Source organism: Sinocyclocheilus grahami, unplaced genomic scaffold, assembly GCF_001515645.1.
Source record: "Sinocyclocheilus grahami isolate Dianchi unplaced genomic scaffold, SAMN03320097.WGS_v1.1 scaffold29.1, whole genome shotgun sequence".
In the NCBI taxonomy this organism is placed as follows: domain Eukaryota; kingdom Metazoa; phylum Chordata; class Actinopteri; order Cypriniformes; family Cyprinidae; genus Sinocyclocheilus; species Sinocyclocheilus grahami.
Window position 1 is genome coordinate 3,282,400 of NW_015505208.1, and position 26,644 is coordinate 3,309,043.

At 35.9% G+C, this 26,644-nt stretch overlaps 2 protein-coding genes across 7 annotated transcripts; one reads left to right on the top strand and one right to left on the bottom strand.

Annotated features, from left to right (window-relative positions):
• Window positions 1–1,488: 1,488 nt before the first annotated feature.
• On the bottom strand, window positions 1,489–14,036 carry lca5 (lebercilin LCA5). 4 transcript variants are annotated; one of them, XM_016257484.1, is made up of 9 exons: window positions 13,653–14,036; window positions 11,337–11,687; window positions 9,025–9,566; window positions 8,059–8,196; window positions 7,839–7,935; window positions 7,363–7,496; window positions 6,355–6,390; window positions 5,317–5,557; window positions 1,489–4,736 (listed from the first exon to the last, which is right to left on the bottom strand). In XM_016257484.1, the coding sequence occupies exons 2-9, from the start codon at window positions 11,677–11,679 to the stop codon at window positions 3,940–3,942; spliced, it is 2,328 nt and encodes a 775-aa protein (XP_016112970.1). In that variant the 5' UTR covers window positions 11,680–11,687; window positions 13,653–14,036; the 3' UTR covers window positions 1,489–3,939. The 4 variants fall into 4 exon arrangements, with proteins under 4 accessions (XP_016112970.1, XP_016112964.1, XP_016112986.1 ...); XM_016257478.1 differs by having other exon boundaries at window positions 5,317–5,560; XM_016257500.1 differs by lacking the exon at window positions 6,355–6,390.
• Window positions 14,037–15,389: 1,353 nt separating this feature from the next.
• Window positions 15,390–26,460, top strand: sh3bgrl2 (SH3 domain binding glutamate-rich protein like 2). Of its 3 annotated transcripts, none has more exons than XM_016257519.1 (4): window positions 15,390–15,594; window positions 23,323–23,508; window positions 24,615–24,685; window positions 25,119–26,460. In XM_016257519.1, exons 1-3 carry the CDS (start codon window positions 15,550–15,552, stop codon window positions 24,681–24,683), a joined length of 300 nt encoding a protein of 99 aa, XP_016113005.1. In that variant the 5' UTR covers window positions 15,390–15,549; the 3' UTR covers window positions 24,684–24,685; window positions 25,119–26,460. The 3 variants fall into 3 exon arrangements, with proteins under 3 accessions (XP_016113005.1, XP_016113012.1, XP_016112996.1); XM_016257510.1 differs by lacking the exon at window positions 15,390–15,594 and adding an exon at window positions 16,922–17,085; XM_016257526.1 differs by lacking the exons at window positions 15,390–15,594; window positions 24,615–24,685 and adding an exon at window positions 16,917–17,085.
• The last annotated feature ends 184 nt before the right edge of the window (window positions 26,461–26,644 follow it).

The following is a 26,644-nucleotide window of genomic DNA, read 5'->3' on the forward strand; positions in this document are numbered from 1 at the left end:
GCGATTGGTCTGCGAGGGAAATATGTTAATATAACGCGCTCAGACATTGGTTCGACTTTAGGAAAGCTCTTCAGCCGCTCAACCTCATTGGTTACGCGCTCTCTGTATGCAAATGAGAGCGCTTTGTATTGGCTGGGTTTAAAGGTCCGCGTGAGAGGGGGATAAAGCGACGACACACCAATCCACGCTTGACACCGCACGCTCGGCTGTATGGGAAACGTATGCGCGGCCTCAAAACAAATGCAAGCCTACACTGAAAAAAAAGAAATGGTGTCCATTAATCTGCAACGTATCGAATCACAGAATAACATTTACTTATATTAAAGTAATATTTACTTACCTCAGCTGACGTCTCTACTTCAGTATCACTCCTGTTAAATAAGCATGAATGAATTAAGGAAATTAAATGTTGAAACTGGAATCTTACAACCTAAAATGTATAAATCTCACAGAAAGGTCACAGACGAGGCCACATTTCACCCCAAAATCAAGAGAAAATTACCTTAAACCTTAAAATGACTGTAATACACAAGACCAAAAATGTCCTTATTTAAATAATCATACATTAAAAGTAATACAATAAATACTACCATGATTTAATAAATAATAATAATTAATATATGTGGCAAAAATATCTTCATGGCATGGTTCATTATTTATACAGGCCTAAAGGTGCCCAAAATTATAATATAAAGGGCCAAAACTCAAACCTGTCTGAGGGCCATTTTGCATTAGATCCAATTATATTATAATATAATTAAAGATAATAATATAAAAATATATATTTTAAGGTATTTTAATAAATTTTAGTAATAATTGCTTTTTAACATTTCAATGCAAAAATCAAACAAAAAATGTTAAAACCAAAATATAAACTATAATTGAATATATGCTTCAGTGGCATGTTTTTTTCCTTCTATTTTGCCTGTCCTTGTGTTATGACATAGCTAAATCAAAGTTTATCATGGCCAACTTTGGCCCACAGGCATCTCTGATATATGGCAAAACATCTTTATGAATTGTTACATACAGAAATGTGACATTTTCTTGCCAGGTGTCACAAGATTCACACTATAAACCTATAATTGTCTCATCATTGATATAACTGATTCACACGACAGTCATGTGATTGAGGTTAAATGCACAGAACCATTCGCCCCCAAGCTCACAATAGCATCCCTCCACAATGGCCACATCTCTGCCACGACCTTACAATGGAAAACATTCTATAGTAACTTGACAATGGTTAACGTTCTACCATGCTTCACAACACACATGTACCTCTGGAAGCTTGCTGCCACTCCAGAGAAGACAATCAGAGGTTTCCTGTAAATGACAGAGGATGTTCACGTAGCAAACATACATTTCTAGGTCACACACGTCTATGGATCTGATTCTGTGCTGACTAATGGTTATGTGCATTCCAGTGTGTATGATGTTGATGACATCTCTCTTTCAAAAGCTTGTGGAAAGATGTAACAAACACACTTTAACCATAAAAACTGTATTTGAATGATCAGAGGATCACTATTTCAAAATCTACTATACAGTACAAAGTCAGATAACAAACAAAAAACATGCACAAAATCAACCTCAAGCCATTGTATTATCATAAATAATAGAATTTGCTTTCACAATGAACCATTTTAGCGCTACAGTAACATGCTACAGTGCTTTGGAAAACTGATGGATCACCATTAAAAGCATAGCAATTTATAGATCTCAGTCAGTTTGCAGTGAGAATTTCTAGATTATTGCCAGATTTTGTTCTTTTAAAAAAGTTGAGTAATGGTGGCCATGAGATGAAAAGTCTGGGAGTCTTTTAAAAATGAAACGTAGTTAAGTATTTGATTCGTGTTTACAGTATATTTCAAATGTAAATCTATCTCCGCTTTAAGTCCATGTATAAATTGTGACATCCCTCATTAAAAAGTCACGATTAGTAACATCAACCACATTATTTCTAGTATTTCACAACAGATGTCTCAGTACTTGAGAAACCCTGAAATGTTTGGATCGAGCAAAACATATATTCTAATTACACAAAAAAAATGTAACACAACCACTTGAAACATTCTCACAGATAACCCCGCATTTATAAAAATGAAAACTCATTATGGGAAAGCAGACCAACAAAGACACTGCATTAGCTGAGAATTCAAGTGCAAGTCAAATTACTTCAGAGTTTTCTGGTTACTAAATGGTTAAAGTAAAACGGACCATACCGCGTAACATAAACAAAAACATATACAGTGGCCCCCAAAAATATGTGTAAACGTACCACACATAGAATCACTGTATTAAATAATAAAATATCAAACCAAGAGCCATTTATCAGCACAAGTTCAATTTTCAATATGTTAAATAGTACAACAGAATCTCAAATTGGGACCGGTTTGTTAGATTTGAGAAAATGCCACTTGGTTAGATATTTTGCTATCTAATGCAAAGAAATTCACACATTTGTAACTGCCCATATTTTTGGGTGTTCTGTATAGATATAATTTGAGAATTTGCCTCATTGTTTCATCTATAAACTGCAAACTTTACATTTAACATTTATCTAAAATGAGAGAAGGGGAGAGAGACTAAAAGTGCTGTGTGGGAGAAGACGCAGAGTAGCTCTCTTGAGAGGGCAAAGCTCTGTCACACTCATATCAGTACTGAAAGTGCAGAGCTCTTCCTTTCAGACAAACCCATGAACTGAATCTTACACAAGACTATCAGCTAATGCATACCACCCTCTAGCTCTAATTATAACGTTCTTGTAAAATGGTGAGAAAATCCAAATACAACATTAACTTTAACTTCTTTCCATGTGGTATGCAAGGGGGTTTCTCAGCAATAAAAACACAGAGGAAAAGTCCAAAATGACCTGGTCTCCCACACCGATCAAGGGCTCAATGTAAAGTTTTATAGTCCTTAAATATTACTTACTCAACATGAAAGTGTTTTATGAATTATTTTTATTAAACAAAATACCTGATTTTTTTGCCACCCACAATTTTCTAAACTTGTAGCCACCAAAACAAAAGCATGACCAGCAAGGCCACTATGTGTCAGATTTTTGACAAAAAACAAGTACCTAAATCCCTTTAAGCGTCTCTGATAAACTTCAGAATTTTCCACTGAGGTATAAGTTGTTTAGACGACGTGCAAGTCACAATGGATGTTTTCCCTATTTGACGGGTCGTACATTCTTGATATGAATCACTCTTTTTGATTACATCAGCAAGGGTTAGATTGTCATTCTTACAGTTTGACTTAAACCATCTATTACACTGTGGTTCCTTAAAAGTTACTTGCCTACAGGTGACATTTTTTACATTTAGGGCCAGATTTGCTAAAAGCTTGCGCCAGCGCAAACCCTCAGTTGGTGTGAAAAGAAATTACTGTGAAGTATATGCATTTGTAGGAATCTCCCTTTCAGATGCAAAATTTATAGGAGGGGAGTATTTAAATATATCATACAATGCGATTTCTTAAGGTTTGCGGAAGTCAAGTTTACCACTATTTGCCACCAATTAACACATTTTGCATCTGACATGGCAGCCATAGTTGCTAACTGGCGCAGCTCTTGGTAGAATACTTTGGTCATTATGGATCTGGATGCGTCGGTGTTCTTTAATTTGCGCATTGTCAGTAGCTCATCCACAGAACTTTCCACTCCCTTCCATGCTTTTACAGCCTTTAGTGTGCAGTGAGTGTTAATATTGGACCCTTTGCAAACCTAACCATGAAAAAAGTATCACTGAAAAAGTCTTCCTCTGTGATTTTGCCGGAAGTGTTAGAAAACAGAGGCATATTAGCAAACTAAGCATTGTTTAATCAGCGATTACTTCATAAGGGAGCTCAGAACAAAATATCAGACGTTTCTGGATTCTTTCCTTGTGTTTTCAAAAAACTGATTCTTTCGTATTGGCTATAAAAGTGCCCTATTCAGAGTGTGACTTCTTCTATGTCATCATCAAATGACGTAATGGCCCTGACCGCAGGTCGGCTCTCAGAGACATGCAGAGTGCTCCTATTGTTGGGGAGAGAACTGATGTTTAGTACATTCGGTGTGTCTGTGTCCCTCCTGCGTCCACCTACTGGTCCTGATGAGAACTGACTTGTTAGAGGGGGGCTTAGGATCTCCATCTTGCTGGATGGATCTGAAGGAGGTGGTGTGGCTGAGGCACCAAAAAGCTGCTGCATGAGGTTAGACTTCCTTTCTTTGACCAGGCCACCCAGATCCAGCCCTTCATCTAGTTCTCGAGGTGGCTGATTTGCATTGCGTGCACCTAAACCAGCACGGGGGGCAGATTTACCAAAAGAAGGGGCGTAGCTGCCAAAAGCAAGATCAATATCCTCACTTGGTCCATGTGATCGGGGACCACCCGCTCTTCTCCCACTCGCCAATGTGTTTGTGTTCTCTTCTGGTTCTGTGAATTTGAAAATACCGTTGTGGTTCCGTTGCTCGGACAACCGCGGAGGAGAGCGGAGACTTCCTGTGTCATCGGAAAAGAAGTCAGAGTCCTGACCTTGAGTCTGCATGTTGATCTCACGCATCTTAGCCAGTAGCTGCTCTTTGTGCTGACGTTCCTCTTCTGCACTCTCTTGATTGACGGCCTGGATCTCCAGATTTCTTGCTTTAAGTTGTTCCTCTTCCAGTTCACGCTGCTTCCGGCTCTCGTCCTCCTTTTGAGATACAGACAGGCCAATCCTCTTCCAATCTTCTTCCTTTCTGTCCAGGCCTATTTAAAAGAAACAGAATTACTGTAGATGCAAACATGCATTTCAACAAGTCCACTACTGTTCAAAAGTTTGGGGTCGGTACCAACAATATTTTTATTCAGCAAGGATGCATTCAACTGACCAAAAATGTCAGTAAAGACTTTTACATTGTTACAAAAAAAGTATTTAGAGTAATGTATCTGGAGTAATGGCTACTGAAAATTCAGCTTTACATATAAATATATAAAGTATATTTTAAAATATACTAAAATAAAAAAATAGTTATTTAAAATTGCAATAATATTTTACAATATTACTGTTTTTACTGTCTTTTGAATAAATATATGCAATCTTGGTGAGAACAAGCAACTTTTGAACTGTTGTGTACATTAAATATTTGACAAACATCCATCAAATACATCTGCACGATTGAAAACTTTAGTTATTTGAGTTTCTTTTTAGTTATAATATTTTAACTATATTTTAGCTAACAGTATTTAATTTACTCAAATTGTTATGTTAATTATATAATTTATTTGTGTATGTCCATTTGACTGACTGAGACAGCAGGATGGCATCTATGACCAGTTACTTTCCTACCTCTGTTTCCCTTTGAGTTCTTCTCATTTGAGCTCTGCTGTTGATCTAGTCTTTGCCTCTCCTTGTCTTTCAGCAGCTCCATTTCTCTTTCTCTGTCATGCATTGCCTCTTCTTTTCTCTCCTTCTCCCTTGTTCGTACCATCTCAGATTCCATGTCTCTTTCTTTCTCTCTTTCCCTCCAAAACTCTTGAATCTTCCATTCTTTTGTTTCTCTTGGTCTCTGCTCCCTGCCTTGCTGGTTCTGCTGATATATTATTGAAGAAAATGGATGACAAACAAAGGACTGAAATAGAGTAAAACACAAAGTTCATAATTTCCGCAAAGTTTGCTCAGTGAAATATTATTTTAGTCTGCACAAAAATGATGGTGACAAAAATTTTCAGCATTTTCTCATCCTCATGATGTTTAAATTTGGCAGGTCGTAATCAGTTAAAAGACACACAAGAACCAATGACATTTGGCATCACTAATGTCAAAACTGATGCAACGTATTTGAAAATATATCAAGAGCAGCTGTTGCAGAGAATATGGTCTACTTAAATGATGCTCTATGGTGTCTTTTTTTTTTTTTTTTTTTGCCATTTTTGAAGTTTGACCACCCCTGATCACAAATTACAATATAAACATTCTGTGCAACTTCTCCTTTTTTGTGTTCCACAGAAGTAAGAAGTCATCAGTCTTAAATGAATTGAAGGTGAGTAAATGATAATAGAATTTTCATTTTAGACTTTTAAGCTAGACAAAACAAGTATGTCTCCCAGAACTGCTCTTGAAACCTGACCTGAGATCATTCTTAATTCAGAAATATTATTATTATTATGTATCATGGACACTCATGCTGTAAAACAAATCAGCCAGGTTACTAGTGCTCTTCTATTGAGACTATTTGGTAGAGTTTAAGAGGTTAGCACTTCATACAGCAATGCAATGCTGAATTAAAGATGTGAAGATTTGCTTTGGGAGCCAGAATATGAACTACAGTCTATTCTATTGTGTGCTGCATGCTGGGATACAGAAGGACAGACATTCAAGGCCAACCTTTTTTACCCTGTGATTCACTGTAGGCTTTTGAACCTGAAAGTCAATAATTAAAAATTACTCCGATTAATTAACAAGGAAATTCACGGGTATGTGAGCTGACTAAAAGGATTGATAGGTGATAAAACAGTATGAGAAAGACAGAGAGCGGAAGGATGTAAATTAAGCACTAACGAGCAAAATCAATCTATTAACAAAAGAATAACTACAAATATAACAGTATCAAAAAATGAAAGATGATGAAACACAAATAAATATATTCTTTTCTCATGAGTTATAAAATTTGAGAGACATTTTATTGTGTGCTGAGGTTTCTAGCTCAATATGCAGAAATTATGTGCTCTGTTCCAAAACCTAGTGAGGCTGCATTTTAAAGCGTCACATGATCATTCAATGACAAGAGATTCCAAAAGATTATTTAAGCCAAAAACTAAGGCATCATTATATGTATCCTTCACAGAAAAAAATACTGTGAAGTTCAATGAGCTCAGAAAATAATTAATTAATTAATTAATTAATTAATTTAAAAAAAATCCAAGATTGCAGACAGATTTGTCAATAATAAACATTACATACAATTAAATAAAATAAATTATTCACAAGGTAAAAATATTTATTTATATCTATTTATTATTTAGCATTCATTCAATATATATATATATATATATATATATATATAAATGTTAATTAATAATAGTTGTAAATGAAAAATGTATTACTTAACCCAATATCTGTGTGTGATGTACTTTCATTCTCACTGTTTGAAATCTCCTAAATGGAGTGCTATTTGCGAGTTGCTGTCGAAGACAACAAGCAGCTCACTAGATTTTTAAACAAAGCTATATAGAACATTGGTCTAATTACAGTAATGACATCACAAACTGAAGCTAATCGCAATTTCATGAACTACAGTTATCTTATGTTTAATAAATAAATAAGATTCAGAAAATGAAATCCAAAAAGACATGTAATTTATAAGATCTCTACTGAGCAGATTATTATACATGCCTTCAGAGAGAGGTAATCATCGGTCTGGTCGTCAGGTGGGAGTTCGTTGGTAAGAGCTGGAGGTGGTGATGGGAAGTACAGTGAGGACGCCCTGTCCTCTGTCTGTACTGATTTAGTGCTGGTTGTATTGGAGACTTCAATACATATACAAACACAAACATGTGGCAAAATACATAGGTTACAGGCACACAGATATACATAATGTAATACTCCACCCTTTAGAGCCCCCACAATATCTCTTCAAACACTCTGATTGTTATATGAATGTCAAAGTGATATATCTAATCCATAGAACCACTGTAATTAAAGCTGGAGTCACTAGTGAATCTCACGAGAATATAATCACCATAGGAAGATGTTTGTTGTGGAGTCATTACCTGTCTGCTAATAATAATTATGAACCTAATGTTAAAGTGTGTAAGAAGGCCCTGGGAGGAAGGTGCCTAGTACAGCTGTGTAATGGGACTTAGATCTACCTTTTCGCTTGCTGCCATTCTCAGCTTCTTTTCTGGAAGAAGCTTTCAGCATCCTGTTAGCGTAGATGTTCCGAGCATCCAGTTCCTTTTCTTTCTCCTGATATAACAAGATGCAAAAAAGTAATTAACCTATGACATGATGGATTTGTGATTAAAAGAATCAAAATGTAACTAAAATCTGCATATGATTTGTGGGTGTTTTATGTAAAGTATTTGGTACCTTTAGTTTAGTGCAAAGCCTCTCCATTTCCTCCTGTAGTGCTTTAACTTCCTGTTGTGAATCATGAGTTCTCTTCCTCTCATTAGCTAGCTGCCTCTGAAAGCTCCCACTACTCAGCTCCATGTTCTTCTCCAATTCCTGATGACGCATTACATACATTACACACACAGAGCCATAAAACAAAAAAAACACATATTGACTGCATGATGAAGGATGAAGTCATTATAATCAACCTTAGCCCCTAAAAGAAAGTTAACTTCCTCTGGTAACAGCTGTATGGATATTAATGGCTCAAACTCATTTATCCAACAATATAAGAATGGTAAGAGTAAACGTATAAAGAAAATAAGAAGCTTTGCACAAGAAGGATATCACTTATATCTTATGGAAAGACATTATTTTAAGGCGCACACAAAATATTATAGACTTATAAATTTAAATCAAAGGTGTAAATGTTATATTTAGATTTTAAAAGTGAAATGCATTATTAATATTTATTTTATTATTATTATATAATTCATAATTATTTCAATTAATTATAATACAATTCTAATTAAAAAATATATATAATTTATTATCATTCATTTCAGACATATAAATAAGAATTCTATAAAGTTTAAAGTTTTCTTTAAAGTTTTAATAAAGTTTATTTTAATAAAATAAAGTTTTCTTTAAAAAGAAAAAATATATATACCTTATAATTACACAAGAAACCATAAATTTATAAACACTTCTGGAAATTATGACATACATGGTCAAATATCCCTTTTTTTAGCCAGTGGATAATTTGACCTTTGGAACAAGTTTGAAAAGTTGACAAGCATAATTCCCAACCAACTGTATAAGTTTGCAAGGCATAAAAATGCATAGACATGATCAAAACGTAAGATATAGTGCTAGCTCAACAAGTGACAGCCCATCCTTATTGTTAAGCCCTGCACTGTGTGATTGACTGTAATTTTTTACCTTCACTCTGCGTTCACTTTCTTGCAATTTGCCTTGAGTGTACGTTAGTTTTCGTGAGAGTTCCTCCCTTTCTCCAAGATTCTGGTCATCTGCGAGTTGCTGCAGTTTCTGCAGCTGGCTACGACAGCGCTGGAGCTGGGCGTCCGTTTCCCTGAGGCTGCGCTCAGCTGTGCGCTGGTTCTCTTGACTGCGTCTCAGCCTCTCACGCAATACATGAGTCTCATTGTTGTGACGAGACAACAGCTGCGAGATCTCGCTCTCTGTGTCATTGTAGCGATGCAGAGCTTTCTCTTGCCGCAGCTGCATCTGTCGCAGTAAACGGTTCTCACGCTGCAACTCGTCTGCATGCAGCCTCAGCTCAGACAAAGCGTTCTTCAACTCGTTGATCTTTAGCAGACGTGCAGACAGCATGCGTTTGGTGACCGGGTCCACTTCTTTGGATGGAGTGTCTTTACTCAAAGTTTGGGATCGGATGCCTACTGACCGCTGCTGAGGATGATGGGAGTGGGGCGGGAGACGGCGTGACACACCTTTAAGTACACCTGAAAAGAACAACCAATATAAGTACATAAGTAATTAAATAAAGCTACAAAAAAAAAATATACATAAAAAAAAAAATATATATGTGCAGCTACAACCACATATAGGAATACAAAAACTTTCAAAAGATATTTTTGTGTCTTTAAAAGAAGTCGCATATACATATGATATATGTATATATATATATATATATATACATACATACATACATATGAGACTTATATAATTGAAATATATATAAAACGTGTGTTATTTATTTTTGTAATGGCAAAGCTAAAATTTCAGCCTTTAGTGTCACATGGTCTTTCGGAAATCATTCAAATATTTATTTTGTGCTCAAGAAACATATCTTTTTATTTCCAGTGTTGAAATCAGTTGTGCTGCTTAATATTTTGTGTAAACACAAAAATTGCATATTTTTCAGGATTATTTGATGAATAGGAATGTCAAAAGAACATCATTTATTTGTAACAATGTAAAAGTCTTTATTGTCACTTTTGATCAATTTAATGCAACCTTGCTGAACAAAAGTATTAATAAAAAAATAAAAAATAAAAAACATGATAGTTTTCCATTCACATGACACTTGATGCTAAATGTCTTTTGTGCAATCTGCTGGTCATTATTGGTACTGCAGAACACAACAGTTATTCTCTAATTAACCGATGCTTTAGTCAATTTAAAGGTTGATATCCACATTATATTTTGCTTCAAATAACAAAATAAAAATAAAGTAAAATAAAAAATAAATAATTAAATAAAAAATATAGATGTGAAGTTACATTTTGCACAAATAAACTGAAACCTATTGTTAGGATCATTAGGATGCGTTGCATCATGCCATTATTTTTATGACAATTAAGCACATCTACATTTAAATTATATTATTTTTAAATTATATTAATATTTTATTTTTAAAATCTGTTATTTGTGAAGCATTATGGTAGTAAAATCGTTCTGGAAATGTGCTTAACTGTGATATATTGTTATAAGGTAAAAATCTTGGTCCTCAAAATTGGCTTTATATTGTTTAAGCAAAATATAATTTATTATATCTTTTAGTTTTTGGAGTGAAATGTGACCTGGCCATGTCCTTCACAGGTTTTGTGAGATATATACACCAAGGACTCATTTATATGATTCCACAACTGAGTATCTTTTGAGTGAGAAAATTACACTGCCGCCCATCCCTCAGATCCTGGGTTGAATCACAGTAATCAAAGAGTCTCAAGAAACTTGATTTATATAAAAATAAATAAATAAAATAAAAAATGGCCATGCCCAATCACCACAGGATTCAGTTGCTGATGGCCTTGATCATCATGTTAATTACATTATACCTGTAATTTGTGGATAAGAGGAGACATCTGACTAATTTTATGTGATTTAGAAGATGTACACAAATGATTTGACCTTCTGAATTGCAGATGAATTTGCTCCATTATGATGTGTGAAAAGAGAAGTAAACAAGATTTTACATAAATATTGTACATGCTGAAGTTATATGTACTCAACAAGTTTGTTCAAATTGTGATGATCATGTTAAGGAGTTCACATGATCAGTGTTACAAATGTACTTATAAGATTAGTGACCTAGATATTGTGCAGAATCTTAAATATTTATTAATCATTGTAGATCATAAAGTTTCTTTTTAATTTTTCAGAATTTCTTAAAAGTCCTGCTTATTTATAGGTTTGCGTTAGATTTTTCTACATAGATTTTCAACATGATTTTTCAGACTTGTATGTTTACATATAACGTGTTCACATACCTGCTCGATGTAAGGGGCTGCTGGACACTCTCCTAGACCTCCCTCTTCTTTGTGGAGATGGAGAGGCTGATGGCGAGAGAGACCGATCTGAGTGTGAGACGTTTTCATAATCATCCGAGTAGAAAGAGGGACTGCTACGCTCTCCATCCGAACACTGATCCCGGTCTGGGTCTCCGGCCGGCTCTCGCGTTCTGGTTCGTGCATGATCCCCAACCGAGCTTTCAGTGTCTTTCCGGTATTTCTCCAGTTTTCCAGATCGAAAAGGAGATTCCGAGATCTTCCCATCACTGTGGTGAGACAATCGGCTGTGCTCTGATTCCTGATTATCCCCATGCAAGTCCATGTCTCTCCCTGCAATACAGTTCACAATGATCGAGACAGATCAAACTGAGACTGGACTGAATATGTGCTTCACTCACAATTAATAAGCAGCACACACACATCCAAACACACAAATCAGTAAAGGAATGATTGCTATGGCACGGTATGTTTGCAAATTAGATCGTGTGTGAGCCTTCAGCGAATCGTGACATAAAACCAGACACTAAACACTCAAGCTGTCTGAGAGGCTTCATCAAGTCTGCATCAAGCCACTGTCATGTTTGTTGCTCATTAACAAAAGTGACGTGTTATTAATTCTCATCTAGCAATGTGGCTGGGGATACAGTGTCCAGCCACTAACACATATAATGTATTCAGCCATAAAATTACGTACATTACTATTATTTAGTCACAACTGAGCAAGTCTCGAACACTAAGCCATTTAGACTGCATATTCAACTTGTATTATGTTCTAACCAGTCTTATCAAATCAGGGCATATATTGTGTTTGTGAAGTGCAATAGTTGATAAAGATCAGAAGTACAAATAAGGAATCACCAAGTGTCACAAAGAACAAAAAAAAATAGAGCTGGATAAAAGACAAAAATGAGCTACAGGAGATTGGTTGTATCCTCATAAAAATGTATTTATGACCCGTTTGTAAGGCTACTGGCAAGTCCTCCTCTTTCTGTGCCTGAACCTGCAGAATCCTGATATCGTCTCTGGTCACCGTCACCATGGAGACTGAGTCTGCCCTTTTGTAAGTGGCCAATAATATCATTCATTCATTCCTTCCTTCCTTAATGGCATGCTAAACACATTCAGTTACTGCCTGACCTTTCACCTCCCTCATTTTTGGTAAAATGTTTATTAAGACACCCATTACGAAGTGCCATAAATCTAAATTTTTGCAAAAAGAAACAAATTCTTTAAAGTTAGGATCAAATATTTAAAGTTAATATTAAAATATCAGAATTAAGGAAATCTTGAGTTATATGAGGCCTTCCCCAAATAAATATCAGCCCTATTTGCTACCTGCAGGTACAGACCTATTTAAAATATACTACTACAACTACTACTAATAATAAACAAATTATAATAAATTAGATTTTCATTCATGTCGGTGCCGATAGGTTTGCGGGCAGCATGCCGGCATACAGTGCTGTTGCGCTATGGGTGTCCCGAGTTCGAATCCCGACACAAGAACCTTTCCCGATCCCGCCCCACAATCTCTTTCCCGCTTCTCTTCTTGTCAGTTCTGATCTTCCCTATCATAATAAAAGCAAAAATGCCAAAAATCTAATAAAATTAAATAAAGATCTGCATTCATTAGTAATTGAAATCCATTTTTTCTGCCAAGGACCCCTCTTGCCTTTAGGTAAGGAATTTTATGCAAACGTAAAACTGATACAATACCACAGAGGTTAAGAGAGTTTTCTACGCATACAGTCTAATGATAAAACGTTTTATATTGCCATTGTGTTTTGGATATATATGACATGCTGGCATCAAGAACTGAAACCATCTGCACTTGACGCACCAGTTTGAATGGCCTTAGTAACCATAACAGCAACAAATGTCAATCAATTTGGTTGATATTACTATATAAAATTGACTTATATTCCGAAATATATAAAATAATATTGTGATGAACTTACAATAATGGAGTTATTATAGTTGCTGTTGCCAAATATCATAATAAAAGAGATTTTCAAAGGCAGAATTGTAAGTCATATAACGTTACCAATATAACAGTAAGTACAACTACAGGTGTCCTTAAACAATAAAGAAAGCAGTCACCGTGTCTTCGTTTAAAACAAAACGATGTAAGGCTGTATCTTAATAGGTGTCTGTATAGCTTAAGAAGCTGCTAGTGTTTCTTGTTTACAACCTGATTGTTCGTACTTTGTGTTGATGACAAAAGCAATAACAAACGCTGTACGTACACTGCTGCAACAACGCGCGTGAAATCAATTTAAAAGTAACGTTGCTTACCAGTTTCTTCCCTTCTAAGTATCCATATCTATACAGTCAGTTTCTTCATAACGTGGCTCGATTAACGGCTCGCAAACTCGCTAGCCAGCTACATGAGCTAGCTGGCTAGGGATTATATCGTGCAACTAGGACAACACACAACACACTCTACTGTAGAGACGACGCCAAACGATTAGCAAATCCTTATTCGATACGGTAAACAGGCGGTTGTTTTGGTCGTCTGTCCTGTAATCAAACAGCATCTGAGGTCGATTATGGCGGAGATTGTAGCTTTTGAAGAGGAATATATGCTTTACTGAAGGAGTTGGTGAAATCTCTGAATCCGCGCCTCGCCTTCTGCTACCGGTGTCATAGTGACGCTTCGCCATGGCAACGTGCGCGCCCTGTCCGTCACCACTTGTTGAGCACGGCTGATGTTACGCTGACAGACAGGCGTCAGGCGTCAGGCGTCGGTAATGCTTTAAAAGGAGAAAAAACCCTTCAGAAATATATTTAAAAAGCGAGTTTCGAGTCTGATTGGTGTTACTATGATAACACTTAGTGATGATAACACTCACATGATAGATAAATTATAGATGGTTAAAATATCTATTTTCAATAGAAACAATGCTAAATGAAAATGATAAATATCTAAATAAAATCCAAACGAGTCCCATTGATTTAAAACATTTTTTATTTAAAATATATTTTTGTCTTCACAGTAAGAACAAACATGCAAATGACCAAATAAATACCATGTAAATATGATAATAAATTAAAAAAATATATTTTTAAAAACTACACAACCACAAGTGTCTCGTTGATTTAAAATATTTTTAATAAAATCAAATTAAAGATGGAAGACGGCATGTTGGTGGTCCTATACCGTTCTTGTAATATTTATAAGTTTCAATGTTTTAAGAACATTTGGACATGGTGGAATGACCTGCCCAACTCAATCCGAGCAGCTGAGTCCTTAGCCATCTTCAAGAATCGACTAAAACCACATCTCTTCCATCTTTAGTTGACCCTCTAACTCTAGCACTCTCTATTCTAATTCTATTCTTTCTTTTTTTTTAAACTTGCCCGTTTTAGACTTGCACTCTATTTATTTACTAACTGCTTGTTTTCTTTAAAAAAAAAAAACTAACACTATAGCTTCTCTAATCTTTTTGTATTCTATCTATTTGTTTTCTTTTTATTTATTATAGGCTACAATTAACAAAAGCAAAATAGGCCTCTAACACTAGCTTGCTCTATTCTTTTTCTATTCTATCTGTTTTCTTTTTATTATATGTTTTTTTTAAACTTGCTACGTGTACTGCATTAAACTAACTGAGACTTGTTATAGCACTTGTATATCATTGCTCTTTTGTTGATTTTGATTGCTTCCATTGTCCTCATTTGTAAGTCGCTTTGGATAAAAGCGTCTGCTAAATGTCTAAATGTAAATGTAATGTACACATACGCATAATGGCAACAATGTTTTTCCTATATTTCCTTATATTCAGTAGTTTGCCATATCATTTCATTATGATAACACTTCGCAGCAACATCCTAACTATGGCAGTAATATACTTGCTTGAGAGGAGGACTTATGTAGCTTTTCAGGTATTTGACATATTATAATCGAATACATAATAATAACACAAGGATAGCCTTCGGGTTTTTTTGTAGGAGATGGAAACTACATTTCCCATGATTCACGTCTTGAGCTGGAGCCAGAGGATGAGCGCTCCGAGTGAAGTGCACTGATGGAGCACGAGCGGCTTTATTATAGAACACCGGGCGCGCGCACTCACTTTTAATTTCAAAGGGTGGCGTTGACGTCACCGCAGGTCCAAAGAAGTCTATAGAAAGGGAGAGCGCAACACTTCCCAGCCTTCATTCTTCCGCGAGAGGGCAAGTGAGGATTACGATGGTCATCAGAGTGTTTATCGCGTCCTCCTCCGGCTCTGTCGCGGTGAGTAACATGTTTACATCGCGCATTTCAGAGTTGCGTGTTGTAAAACTGGAGACTACCAGGAATGACACCAAACGACAGCTCATTTTTATTCTGTGATCTGTAATTTTATAATCTATTCTATATATTAAATATGTTAAATAGATGTAAGAATGTCTTGTATAGATTTATATGAATAACTTCGCTTCATGATACATTTATGGCACTCGGTAAGGTTTTTATGTGCACGCGAGTTATATATGAATATGTCAATAAGAGTATCGTTGGTTATTTTTAAGTAAGCCCGGGCCACTTCATGAACTTAACCCGTCCTGGAAAACCCACCCTCTCTTTCAGGCGATACCATGGTACAGTGACTGATTCAAATAGCAATGTATGGTACCTTTAATAGCCTATAAACCATTAATCATTGCTCATGGTATTTACATGCCACTCCAAGAATAATTTTCCAAAAAAAACACATGGTATTACCATGGTTTCAGGGTATAACTGTGGTACGTTTTGGTATTTTACATTTACATTACATTTTGGTGTACCTGTAAAACTGGGGCTGTTTTCAAGCCACACATTGCAGAACATTCTGGGTAGATATGACTTATTGTGACTCTAAAATGTATTAGTTATATAACCACTGGAAAACTCAGTTCTGATCTATATATTCAGAAACGATTTCTATCAAATGCTTTTCGGTGGTTATGGTTTATGCTGTATTTGAGATAATCCAAGCTGTTGTCCACCTCGGCGCACTGCAAACAGCCATAAAGCTTAGAGGTTGGACAAAGTGCACGTTTACAGTAAAAGCCAACCCCACTGCCAACTCCAATGCCACAATCACTGGCGTGCAGATCAACTCGGTTTTAATCGCTCTGTTTTACAGCCTGCAGGGAAAGCACAAGAAATGTCCTGATTCATTCAGAGCTGGGATTATATTTCAGCCATTTAACAGGCTGGTCCAGTGACATTGATTTTTAGTTCTTTAAATGAGGAGATTAGTGGTCGACCGATATTGTTTTTTTGACAGCCGATGCCGATATCTTGGAAAGCAGGGTGGCCGATGGCCGATATAAAGCCGATATACTTTAATTTATTTGATTTAATATTTAAGAAATTTGAAATCATTTGAAAATGGATTAAAAAAATAAATGTGTAAAATAAACATGCTTATACTTTAAATTACAAAGTATTTTCACAAATAAATATTTAATAAAAACATAATTAAAAAGGAAGTAAACACTGTAACCAACAGGGCACTCAGTATTCTGGGAAGTTTGTGTGCAAACTGATGGAGCACGAGCGGCTTTATTATAGAACACCGGGCGCGCGCACTCACTTTTAATTTCAAAGGGTGGCGTTGACGTCACCGCAGGTCCAAAGAAGTCTATAGAAAGGGAGAGCGCAACACTTCCCAGCCTTCATTCTTCCGCGAGAGGGCAAGTGAGGATTACGATGGTCATCAGAGTGTTTATCGCGTCCTCCTCCGGCTCTGTCGCGGTGAGTAACATGTTTACATCGCGCATTTCAGAGTTGCGTGTTGTAAAACTGGAGACTACCAGGAATGACACCAAACGACAGCTCATTTTTATTCTGTGATCTGTAATTTTATAATCTATTCTATATATTAAATATGTTAAATAGATGTAAGAATGTCTTGTATAGATTTATATGAATAACTTCGCTTCATGATACATTTATGGCACTCGGTAAGGTTTTTATGTGCACGCGAGTTATATATGAATATGTCAATAAGAGTATCGTTGGTTATTTTTAAGTAAGCCCGGGCCACTTCATGAACTTAACCCGTCCTGGAAAACCCACCCTCTCTTTCAGGCGATACCATGGTACAGTGACTGATTCAAATAGCAATGTATGGTACCTTTAATAGCCTATAAACCATTAATCATTGCTCATGGTATTTACATGCCACTCCAAGAATAATTTTCCAAAAAAAACACATGGTATTACCATGGTTTCAGGGTATAACTGTGGTACGTTTTGGTATTTTACATTTACATTACATTTTGGTGTACCTGTAAAACTGGGGCTGTTTTCAAGCCACACATTGCAGAACATTCTGGGTAGATATGACTTATTGTGACTCTAAAATGTATTAGTTATATAACCACTGGAAAACTCAGTTCTGATCTATATATTCAGAAACGATTTCTATCAAATGCTTTTCGGTGGTTTGCTGTATTGCTGTATTTGAGATAATCCAAGCTGTTGTCCACCTCGGCGCACTGCAAACAGCCATAAAGCTTAGAGGTTTGCACGTTTACTCGGTTTTAATCGCTCTGTTTTACAGCCTGCAGGGAAAGCACAAGAAATGTCCTGATTCATTCAGAGCTGGGATTATATTTCAGCCATTTAACAGGCTGGTCCAGTGACATTGATTTTTAGTTCTTTAAATGAGGAGATTAGTGGTCGACCGATATTGTTTTTTTGACAGCCGATGCCGATATCTTGGAAAGCAGGGTGGCCGATGGCCGATATAAAGCCGATATACTTTAATTTATTTGATTTAATATTTAAGAAATTTGAAATCATTTGAAAATGGATTAAAAAAATAAATGTGTAAAATAAACATGCTTATACTTTAAATTACAAAGTATTTTCACAAATAAATATTTAATAAAAACATAATTAAAAAGGAAGTAAACACTGTAACCAACAGGGCACTCAGTATTCTGGGAAGTTTGTGTGCAATGGTAATCACATTTTTTCAAATAAAGCCAAGGTAACACTCATTTTACATACAGCACACAATGAAAATGACATGAATATGACAGTAGGCAAAAGCATGAAGCGCAGCATAATTTGAAATCACGAGTTTAAAGTTTGTCGATCGCGCATCTCCAGTGAAGCTGAACTCTCAGAACTGTTAATGGCGTCAGCGAGCGAACCAGAGGGAGAATGTGAGCAAAAAAATTGCCAAATATCGGCCGATATATTGGCCTTGGCGATATATCGGTCGACCACTAGAGGAGATCACAGTCTCTGAACAGAGACTGGGGGGAGGGAGGGGCGACTGTATTCATATTTTCCTGTGATGTCATTCTTTTGGTGTTTGATGGTTATCAGATTATGTTTTTGTTCAGTGATTTACTGTGTATTTGACAGCTTTGATATGGAGATGAAGCATGTGTATTTGGATGTTAGAGAGGCAAGTACACGTTCAGCACTGTAACCTAATAGTACCAGAATGAAGTAACAGCCTGAGTTATGCACCGATTTCTGCTATTTCTACAAGACCCGGATTGTTTACCCAAAAAGAGCTATTTTGAAGTCTCCGTGGCCTCAGCACACACTGCTCTCATAAATAGGCAAACATCTCTTTTATGCTGACATTCTTGCTGACAAGATAATCATTAGAAAAGAAAAATGAAATGTTTCACTTAATAACTGCCACGGATGGACAGACTTACCTGTAATTTATATGCAAATGTCAAAAGGCTAAAAGGGTCTTTTAAGCCATAAACCGTCCAACGCTCATGCATGATCCTACGCAGGCGCTACAGTGTGTGTGTGTGTGTTCACTCAGTTTACATATGTGTTTGTTATATAACTTGTTTTTTGTCAAGGATGTGAAGCAAGTGATGGCTGATGAAAACAATCTGTACTAAAAGGCGGCCGATTTTAGGATCAAATGAGTGAGGGTTAATATTTTAACTTACATCTACACAAACACACGTTGATTCACATTAGCTCTCAAGCTTTGGTCAGAGGGGAATTATAAAGGTCATACCCTGACTAACCTTTTCCACTCGTTACACTCATCCACCTCCAACCGTTGCACTTTACACATACATGTGAAAGACTGAGACTAGCGCTCACTGAGTGATTTTCAGTCAGCTGAGCTTAGTGGAGAGACAGGTTCGACAGTGATATAAGCTCAGTAAGTGTGTTAAGAAAGTCTGAGTGGTAAGGGTGCATTCAGCTCATTGATTCAAAACAGGATGAAACACACTCATGGGATTTGTCTTTCTTTAAAAGCGCACAACATCATTTAATCGAAAGTTTTACACATGCAAAAATTCTATGTAGTAATAAAATGTTTTTAAAAAATTAGAAAAAGTTAAAAAGAATGTACATTCAAAACCAAGTCATATCAGTAGCCTAATAAATGTAATTTAAATGCAGCAGGTTGCCTCATAATCACATGACCAACCAAATACTGTCCAAAATCCAAAATCCAAAAGTGCTGTATATCCAAATATATCAGAATAGCTTTGAATATGCCTTATTAGTCAGGAGGCAGCATGGTATATTAGAAATAACAGCACAATTATAATATTGCTTTTATACAACAATTCAATAAAACAGATTTTAATACAGAGTAACTTAAGTATAAACATTTTTTTAAGTAAACAAAACATCAACAGAATCGCTGTGCGTCTCACACAGTAGTGACATTTTATTCCTTAATGAATGAATGAATCCGCGTTTTTGAACGAATCGGTTGAACGATTGATTCAACAACTCGCACACAAAGACAGGTGAATGCTGGTTTTCCTTCCTGAACAAATTATTGAACGAATCGGTTGAATTAAGAAATGAGTCACTAAAAAAGACAAAAATGACCAAAGAGTTTCTATATTTTTTACAGGGAGCGTGCTGGGGACTATTTTCAGGCACTGCGTAATATCATTGTGCTTGCTGCACCCATAGTACGGCAGCAAAGTTCCTTGATTATTACGCCGGAATGACAGTATAGTTCCTAGCCATATTGGCCTAGAAAATTGCAACTTTTCATTTTCCGTCCGGTCTTAGTACACGATGTAACTACAGAAGAGTCCAGTTTTAAATAGGAAAAATATAGAAACTCTTTGGTCATTTTTGAGCGAGATGCTAATGGTCTAATCCGATTCAATGATCTATGCTAAGCTACAGCTAAAAGTGCTACCGCCAGACCCGGAGATCGGCTGAATGGATTCGAAAACGGTAAAACTCAACTGTTTAACACTCTAGGGGAGTTGGAAAATGAGCCTATTTTCAAAAATAGTGGAGTGTTCCTTTAATATTTAATGGCGAGCTGCTCTACCTTTACAAAGAATCTCACTCTCTTTCTTGCAGTCAAACATGCGCATATGTGTGTGAGAGAGAGATGTGATTCACTCATCAACGCATCACTAAGTATCAGTCTGTATTCACTTGTGCTTTCTGTGTGCACGGGTGTGTGTATGTGTGTGTTTAGTGACAGATTTCATCTAAACAGCTCTGCATGCAGTGGCCGCCCAGCAACATGCTCTGCAAAGTCAGCAGAGAGAGGGAGAGAGACAGACAAAGATAGGCAAGGCGAGGTGAGATGAGGCAGGGGACTTTTTGTACTCCATCTGTCCTCCTCCACAATGTGGATATGTCCAAAACCTCTCTCTGGACAACACACTTTAGTACTGCCAAACTAGGGTGTGTAGGTGTGTGTGTTTTTGTAAGTCACGCCCTCTCAAACAGCTGTTGAAACTAGGCCTCATTTTCTGTAGTTAGGTGCGCAGACAAGTTTTTAAAATTTTACTCAAGTTCATGTTTGTTTTATTTCAAGTAATGACTTTATGGTTTTAGTTTTAGTTCAATCTGTATTCTTCTGTTAAACACAAAAGGTGATTTAGAGAGAATATGCAAAGAAAGAATATTATATTTTCATGTAATGAAAGTTAAAGTTCTTTAAACGTTAAAACTGAAGCATCAGTTAAAGGAATAGTTCACCCAAAAATTCTGTCATTAATTACTCACTCTCATGTCGTTCCAAACCTGTAAGACCTTCGTTCATCTTCAGAACACAAATTAAGATATTTTTGATGCATTCCGAGAGCTCTCTGACCCTCCCATAGACAGCAAGGATCCTTACACGATAAAGGTTCAGAAACATAGCAAGGAGATCATTAAAATAGTCCATGTGACATCAGTGGTTCAACCGTAATTTTACGAAGTTATGAGAATACTGTTTGTGCGCAAAGAAAACAAAAATAATGACTTTATTCAACAATTCGTCTCCTCCGCGTCACCCTATAGTGCCATTTTGGAGCGTATCACATACTTAAACAACGCATGTACGCGGATACATTGTTTACGTTCAGTTCAAAGCGTAACAACGTAAACAGCATATCCGCATACAGTGCTGCTGACACAGAACAGCATTAGTTGTTTATGTATGTGATACTCTCCAAAATGGAGCTATAGAGTGACGCGGAGGAGACGAATAGTTGAATAAAGTCGTTACTTTTGTTTTCTTTGCACACAAAAAGTATTCTCGTAGCTTCGTAAAATTACGGTTGAACCACTGATGTCACATGGATTATTTTAACGATCTCCTTGCTATGTTTCTGAGCCTTGATCGTATAAGGATCCTTGCTGTCTACGGGAGGGTCAGAGAGCTCTCGGAATGCATCAAAAATATCTTAATTTGTGTTCCGAAGATGAATGAAGGTCTTACAGGTTTGGAACGACATGAGTAATTAATGACAGAATTTTCATTTTTGGGTGAAATATCCTTTAACTCTACTGTGTTGTTCTTTTGAGGAAGGTGTTTTTAAAAGGAATGTTATCATTTTGGAAATCTTTTCATCTCTGTGTGCCACTTCTTAATGCATTCATTAACTACAAGTGCTAGGAATTTAAAGAAAGACATGTTTATTCTTTGGAAAATGTACTTGGCATTGTTGCACTGGAATGGAACTATTGAGTTTTTAAACAGTACAATGGAGAGCTGAGTGCAGAGGGTGACAGACAAGTGTGTAAGATAAGGACAAAAAGTTTATTCAATGTTAATATGGGGAAGGATTCAGAAACACAGGACGCCAGACACAGAACAGATGTTAAATAACCTTTTCACCATAAAAATAGACACTCAAAAGCGCAATGAAATATACACACAAAGTCTTTCATTGTTTTCTGTGTTAAATTTGATGTGCTTGAAATGCATAATCATATTCTATAAAGTTTTAGGGATTTTTTTTAGGTGTGTCTCAGCTGTGTGTTTTACATTTGGTTTCAAATAAATCCCTTTTTGCTGATCAATACTCTCCTCCTACATCTGACTAATGGGAATTTCACTGAGTGCTTTCCATCTGTGTGTTTTCAGAAAGGACATAGACACTAATGCACACAGAAATGTATAACAGTATATTAATACTTTATACTTTTACTTTTTTTGCCAGCACTGTTAAATTCAAAATGTTTCAAGGCTGACAATTACAAGGTTGATGAGTCCAAAATTTGTTAACAACACTTTTAATTAGTTAATATCATTGCACCACATATTAATTCCAATCAATACTATATTTACTATTTTACAATTCTGTTAAAGTTCATAAAGCATTTTAGAATCAACTACATACATTAGTATTTATATTTTATAAATATCAATTAAACACTTTAAATATATAGTTTAACATTAAATATAACATTAAAAGCAATAAATTGGAAAACAAAAAAGCAAAAACAAATGCAAACTATTTCATTTTAAATTATTAACATGTATTTTGCATGACACAACAGAGATGGATGTGACAAATAATGTGACAGTTCAGTAATAAGATTTCTGGGACACAAACAGCAGTTTTTCATTACGATTACACCACAACCACGTTTCAGTTGTGAATGAATAATTACTCATACACTCATAAATGTTAATACATAAGTTTGAGAGTAGCCTTTAATAACTTTGATAACACAGATCATTTAATATCTAATCACAGATTATTGACCAAAGAACTTCATTGTGTGATTCCTCAGGTGAAGAAACGTCAGCAGGCCATCGTGGGCTTTCTGGAGGCCAACCGGATCAGCTTCGAGGAGGTTGACATCACCATGCTGGAGGATCAGAGGCTCTGGATGTACCGGAACATTCCTGAGGAGAAACGACCTGAAAAGGGCAATCCTCTCCCCCCTCAGATCTTCAATGGAGACGACTACTGCGGCGTGAGTCATCAATTCTTTTCATTAGAAACTAATTCATATGCTTGATATGTCGCACACTGGACAGGTGATGCACCCTCTCCTATTAAAACATGTTGACTTAACCTGTTCAATAATCTTCATTCAAAAGCAAATTTATTGTTAGATACTCGCACATTGGTTATATCTTCATCAATATACCACAGACCTCAATTCATGCGTATTAATTCGTTCTGTAAGGGATTCTGCTGAAGTAATACTCTGTTTCTCTCAGACACTTAAATCAATGATAAGCTAAAAGCTCTCTGTCTGGCCAATGAGTCCACATTGGGTTGGTTTGAGAGGATGTTTATTAAAAATCAATACACGTATACAAATATCCATGGTGTTAAGCTGTGTGGCACCGTTCTCTTTTTCAGCCAATTACATTCTAGTGTGGTATTTATTGTGTTTTCTCTAGCCAGTCACATTAAAGCATGAGATGCCCTTTATAAGGTTGTGAAAAGGGAAAGGCATTTTCATGCCTCTGTTCTTCCAAAAACAAATCTTAAAGTTTCAAAAAAGAGATTTTGCAGGCAAAGCACACCCTAATACTTACATTCACACCTTCACACTCTCTATTTATCACCACTGTGACACTCTTGCCATAAATGGCTAAAGAATCAGAAAGACATTTATGAGTTTGAATCTTAATTTAGAAATGATTCATGGCTTTAAACTTGAGTTATGGTAAGGTTTGTATATTTCGTGACTGACTCATGGAAGCATCTGGATTTTGCTGAGTGCCCAATTGATGTAATCTCAGAATAATCCTAATTACTCTTAGACACCGCCTCCAACAACTCTCTCAGCCAATCAGAACAGCAGATCCGCTTCCTTCACGTCACAGCGATTAACTGTTTGACACGAATGCAGAGCAAGACAATTTGATTTGAAGTAATTTGATTTTAGATTATGTTAATGGATGTTAAATAGCATAATTTATATAATCTGAATAAGCAGGTTCTCTTATTTAGTTTGGTTTGATATTTATGGCAGATAGAATGTCAGTATTATATCCAATATTAAAGACAAACAGTTACAGTTGCTAAAAACTCTCCTCAGTCATTTATAATTCTATCATTTTGCAGGATTATGAAGATTTCTTCCAGTCTAAAGAGACGAACACAGTGTTCTCATTCCTCCGTTTGCCCCAGTAAAGGTACAAACACACTCCGGCTTGTCTTTTAATTAAAAAAAGGAAAACGTTTTTTAAAATAAATAATAAAAGGGTAATAAAACATGTTTTCGGAGAATATATCTTGAATATATTTTATTCTTCCCTCCCCTTTTGGCTATTTCTGTTCTTGTTTTATGCATTAACCATTCATTTTGTTAGATTTATGCTTAAAAACACAATTTGCCAATGGAATAAGAAAAATAAAGTGAATTCAGAATATATTCTATGAAACACATTATGCAGTTTTCATAGTGGATGTTTAAATAGTTGTACTGAACAGCAAGATGAAAATATTGATTATTAAGATACCTTTTTGTCATATTGTGTTACTGGCTCTACACTGGTTTAATGTGATATTGTTATGGATTACAGAATAGGATTAACATCTAACTGAATTAAATTCTGTTCTCTGCAGGACTCTGAATCCTAGAGCGTGTCATTGACATTTGCCTAGACTGAAACACTGTGGTTTTGCCTCTTTTTCCTGTGATGTAACTTTCGTCCCCTGGTCTGAAGCCCTCACTGCCAGCAATGCTTTTGCCAAACACACGCTGCCCTCCAGCTAACAAACTTCTCCTTATTCAAACACACACATACACAGGGTGATTCATGTTTTCTATGGCCTAATTAATTATTTATGTGTTGCTGTTATGTTTCATTTGTTGTACGTGTGTTGCATGAAAAACCAACTCTGCTTTTATAACGTGATACAGGGATAGAAAGTGATCTTATGTTTGTGTGCATAAGACTTATATTGTTAATCTACACAAAGGGAATAATAAGTATGCAAGGTTGCATATACATCTCTTGTAAGTTGTTCTTTGTTAAGGAGCTCAAACAGATGGCCAAAAGGAAATGTAGGGAAACAGCAGAAGAATTTGGTATAATGTTGTCCTTTCCGCAGGCTTTGATCTATTTGTAAAAAGAAGTTCAGACCAAAAGCCAAAACAGCCTCAAAACAGGAAATAGAATCCTGACCTGAATTAAGATCTCAGTGGAACAGCGCTGATCTGAGCTCAGTGTTTCCACGACACATAATGGCTCTTCAAAGCTTTTCTGAGTGTAAAACTGGTCCTGAATCAGTATTTGAACACCTTGTGCTTTATTATTGGAATTTCACATCTCATTCCTAAAGCCTTTTGTTCCTTCTGCTGAAAAACATGCTAAAGAACTCAAATCTTGTTCAGTCTTTTCCTCTTTAATTGTGTGTTAAAGTGTGTTTTTCTTCTCAGGGGTATGTTAGCATATAGCATGTAGCACACTGTGATGCCTCAACTTTCAGCTCACCCATTTATGTAGCTTATATAGTGACTTATATCATACAAAGCTGGGGAGAATAGTTGGTTTACTCACAAAGCTGGTTTTGTGGAACATATTTAATGTTTACACACAGTCTACTCTAGGTTTTTTTCGACAATCTACTGCCACAATCAAACCTCCCAAACAAAAAAACACTCCCAAACCTACATTCTCTGCATTTGCATTTACTATTCATTGTGATAAGCGCTTCTTGCTTCACTCCTCCCACCCATTCATTAAATGATTCCACGTGAATAAGCATGTATGTTTACGCACACATACACACACCATGCTCAGGACACAATTATGTTTTCACACAAACACACACATATACACACATTCTGTCAAATGGAATCATTCCTCTCTGTACTGAATGATATGTATGAAGTTACTGTTGTTTACTTTCATAATCTAAATGAATAATTTAAAAATCTAATTTTTAATAAAGTATATTCAAAAACTGCTTTAATGATTGTTTCTTGTGTTTCTCAAGAGTCTCAATTTAGGCAAATATTGCATTTAAACAATAGAAAAACCAACAGGCATCCTACAATTAAAATTAATTTAAATATATATATTTTTTTTCTTAAGTGTGCTGTGCTGGATTAATTGTCCAAATATAGTATAGTGTGTGCATACAAC

Bases quoted from the DNA above. Each gene is read 5' to 3' on its own strand.
- lca5 (XM_016257478.1), bottom strand. From the start codon at position 11,679: ATGGACTTGCATGGGGATAATCAGGAATCAGAGCACAGCCGATTGTCT. The intron at 8,197-9,024 runs GTAAAAAATTAC...ATGCGTCATCAG, and splicing joins AAAGTGAACGCAGAGTGAAG to GAATTGGAGAAGAACATGGA. The intron at 6,391-7,362 runs GCATGTATAATA...ATTGACTTTCAG, and splicing joins ATGATTACCTCTCTCTGAAG to GTTCAAAAGCCTACAGTGAA.
- sh3bgrl2 (XM_016257519.1), top strand. From the start codon at position 15,550: ATGGTCATCAGAGTGTTTATCGCGTCCTCCTCCGGCTCTGTCGCG. The intron at 15,595-23,322 runs GTGAGTAACATG...GTGATTCCTCAG, and splicing joins CCTCCTCCGGCTCTGTCGCG to GTGAAGAAACGTCAGCAGGC. The intron at 23,509-24,614 runs GTGAGTCATCAA...ATCATTTTGCAG, and splicing joins ATGGAGACGACTACTGCGGC to GATTATGAAGATTTCTTCCA.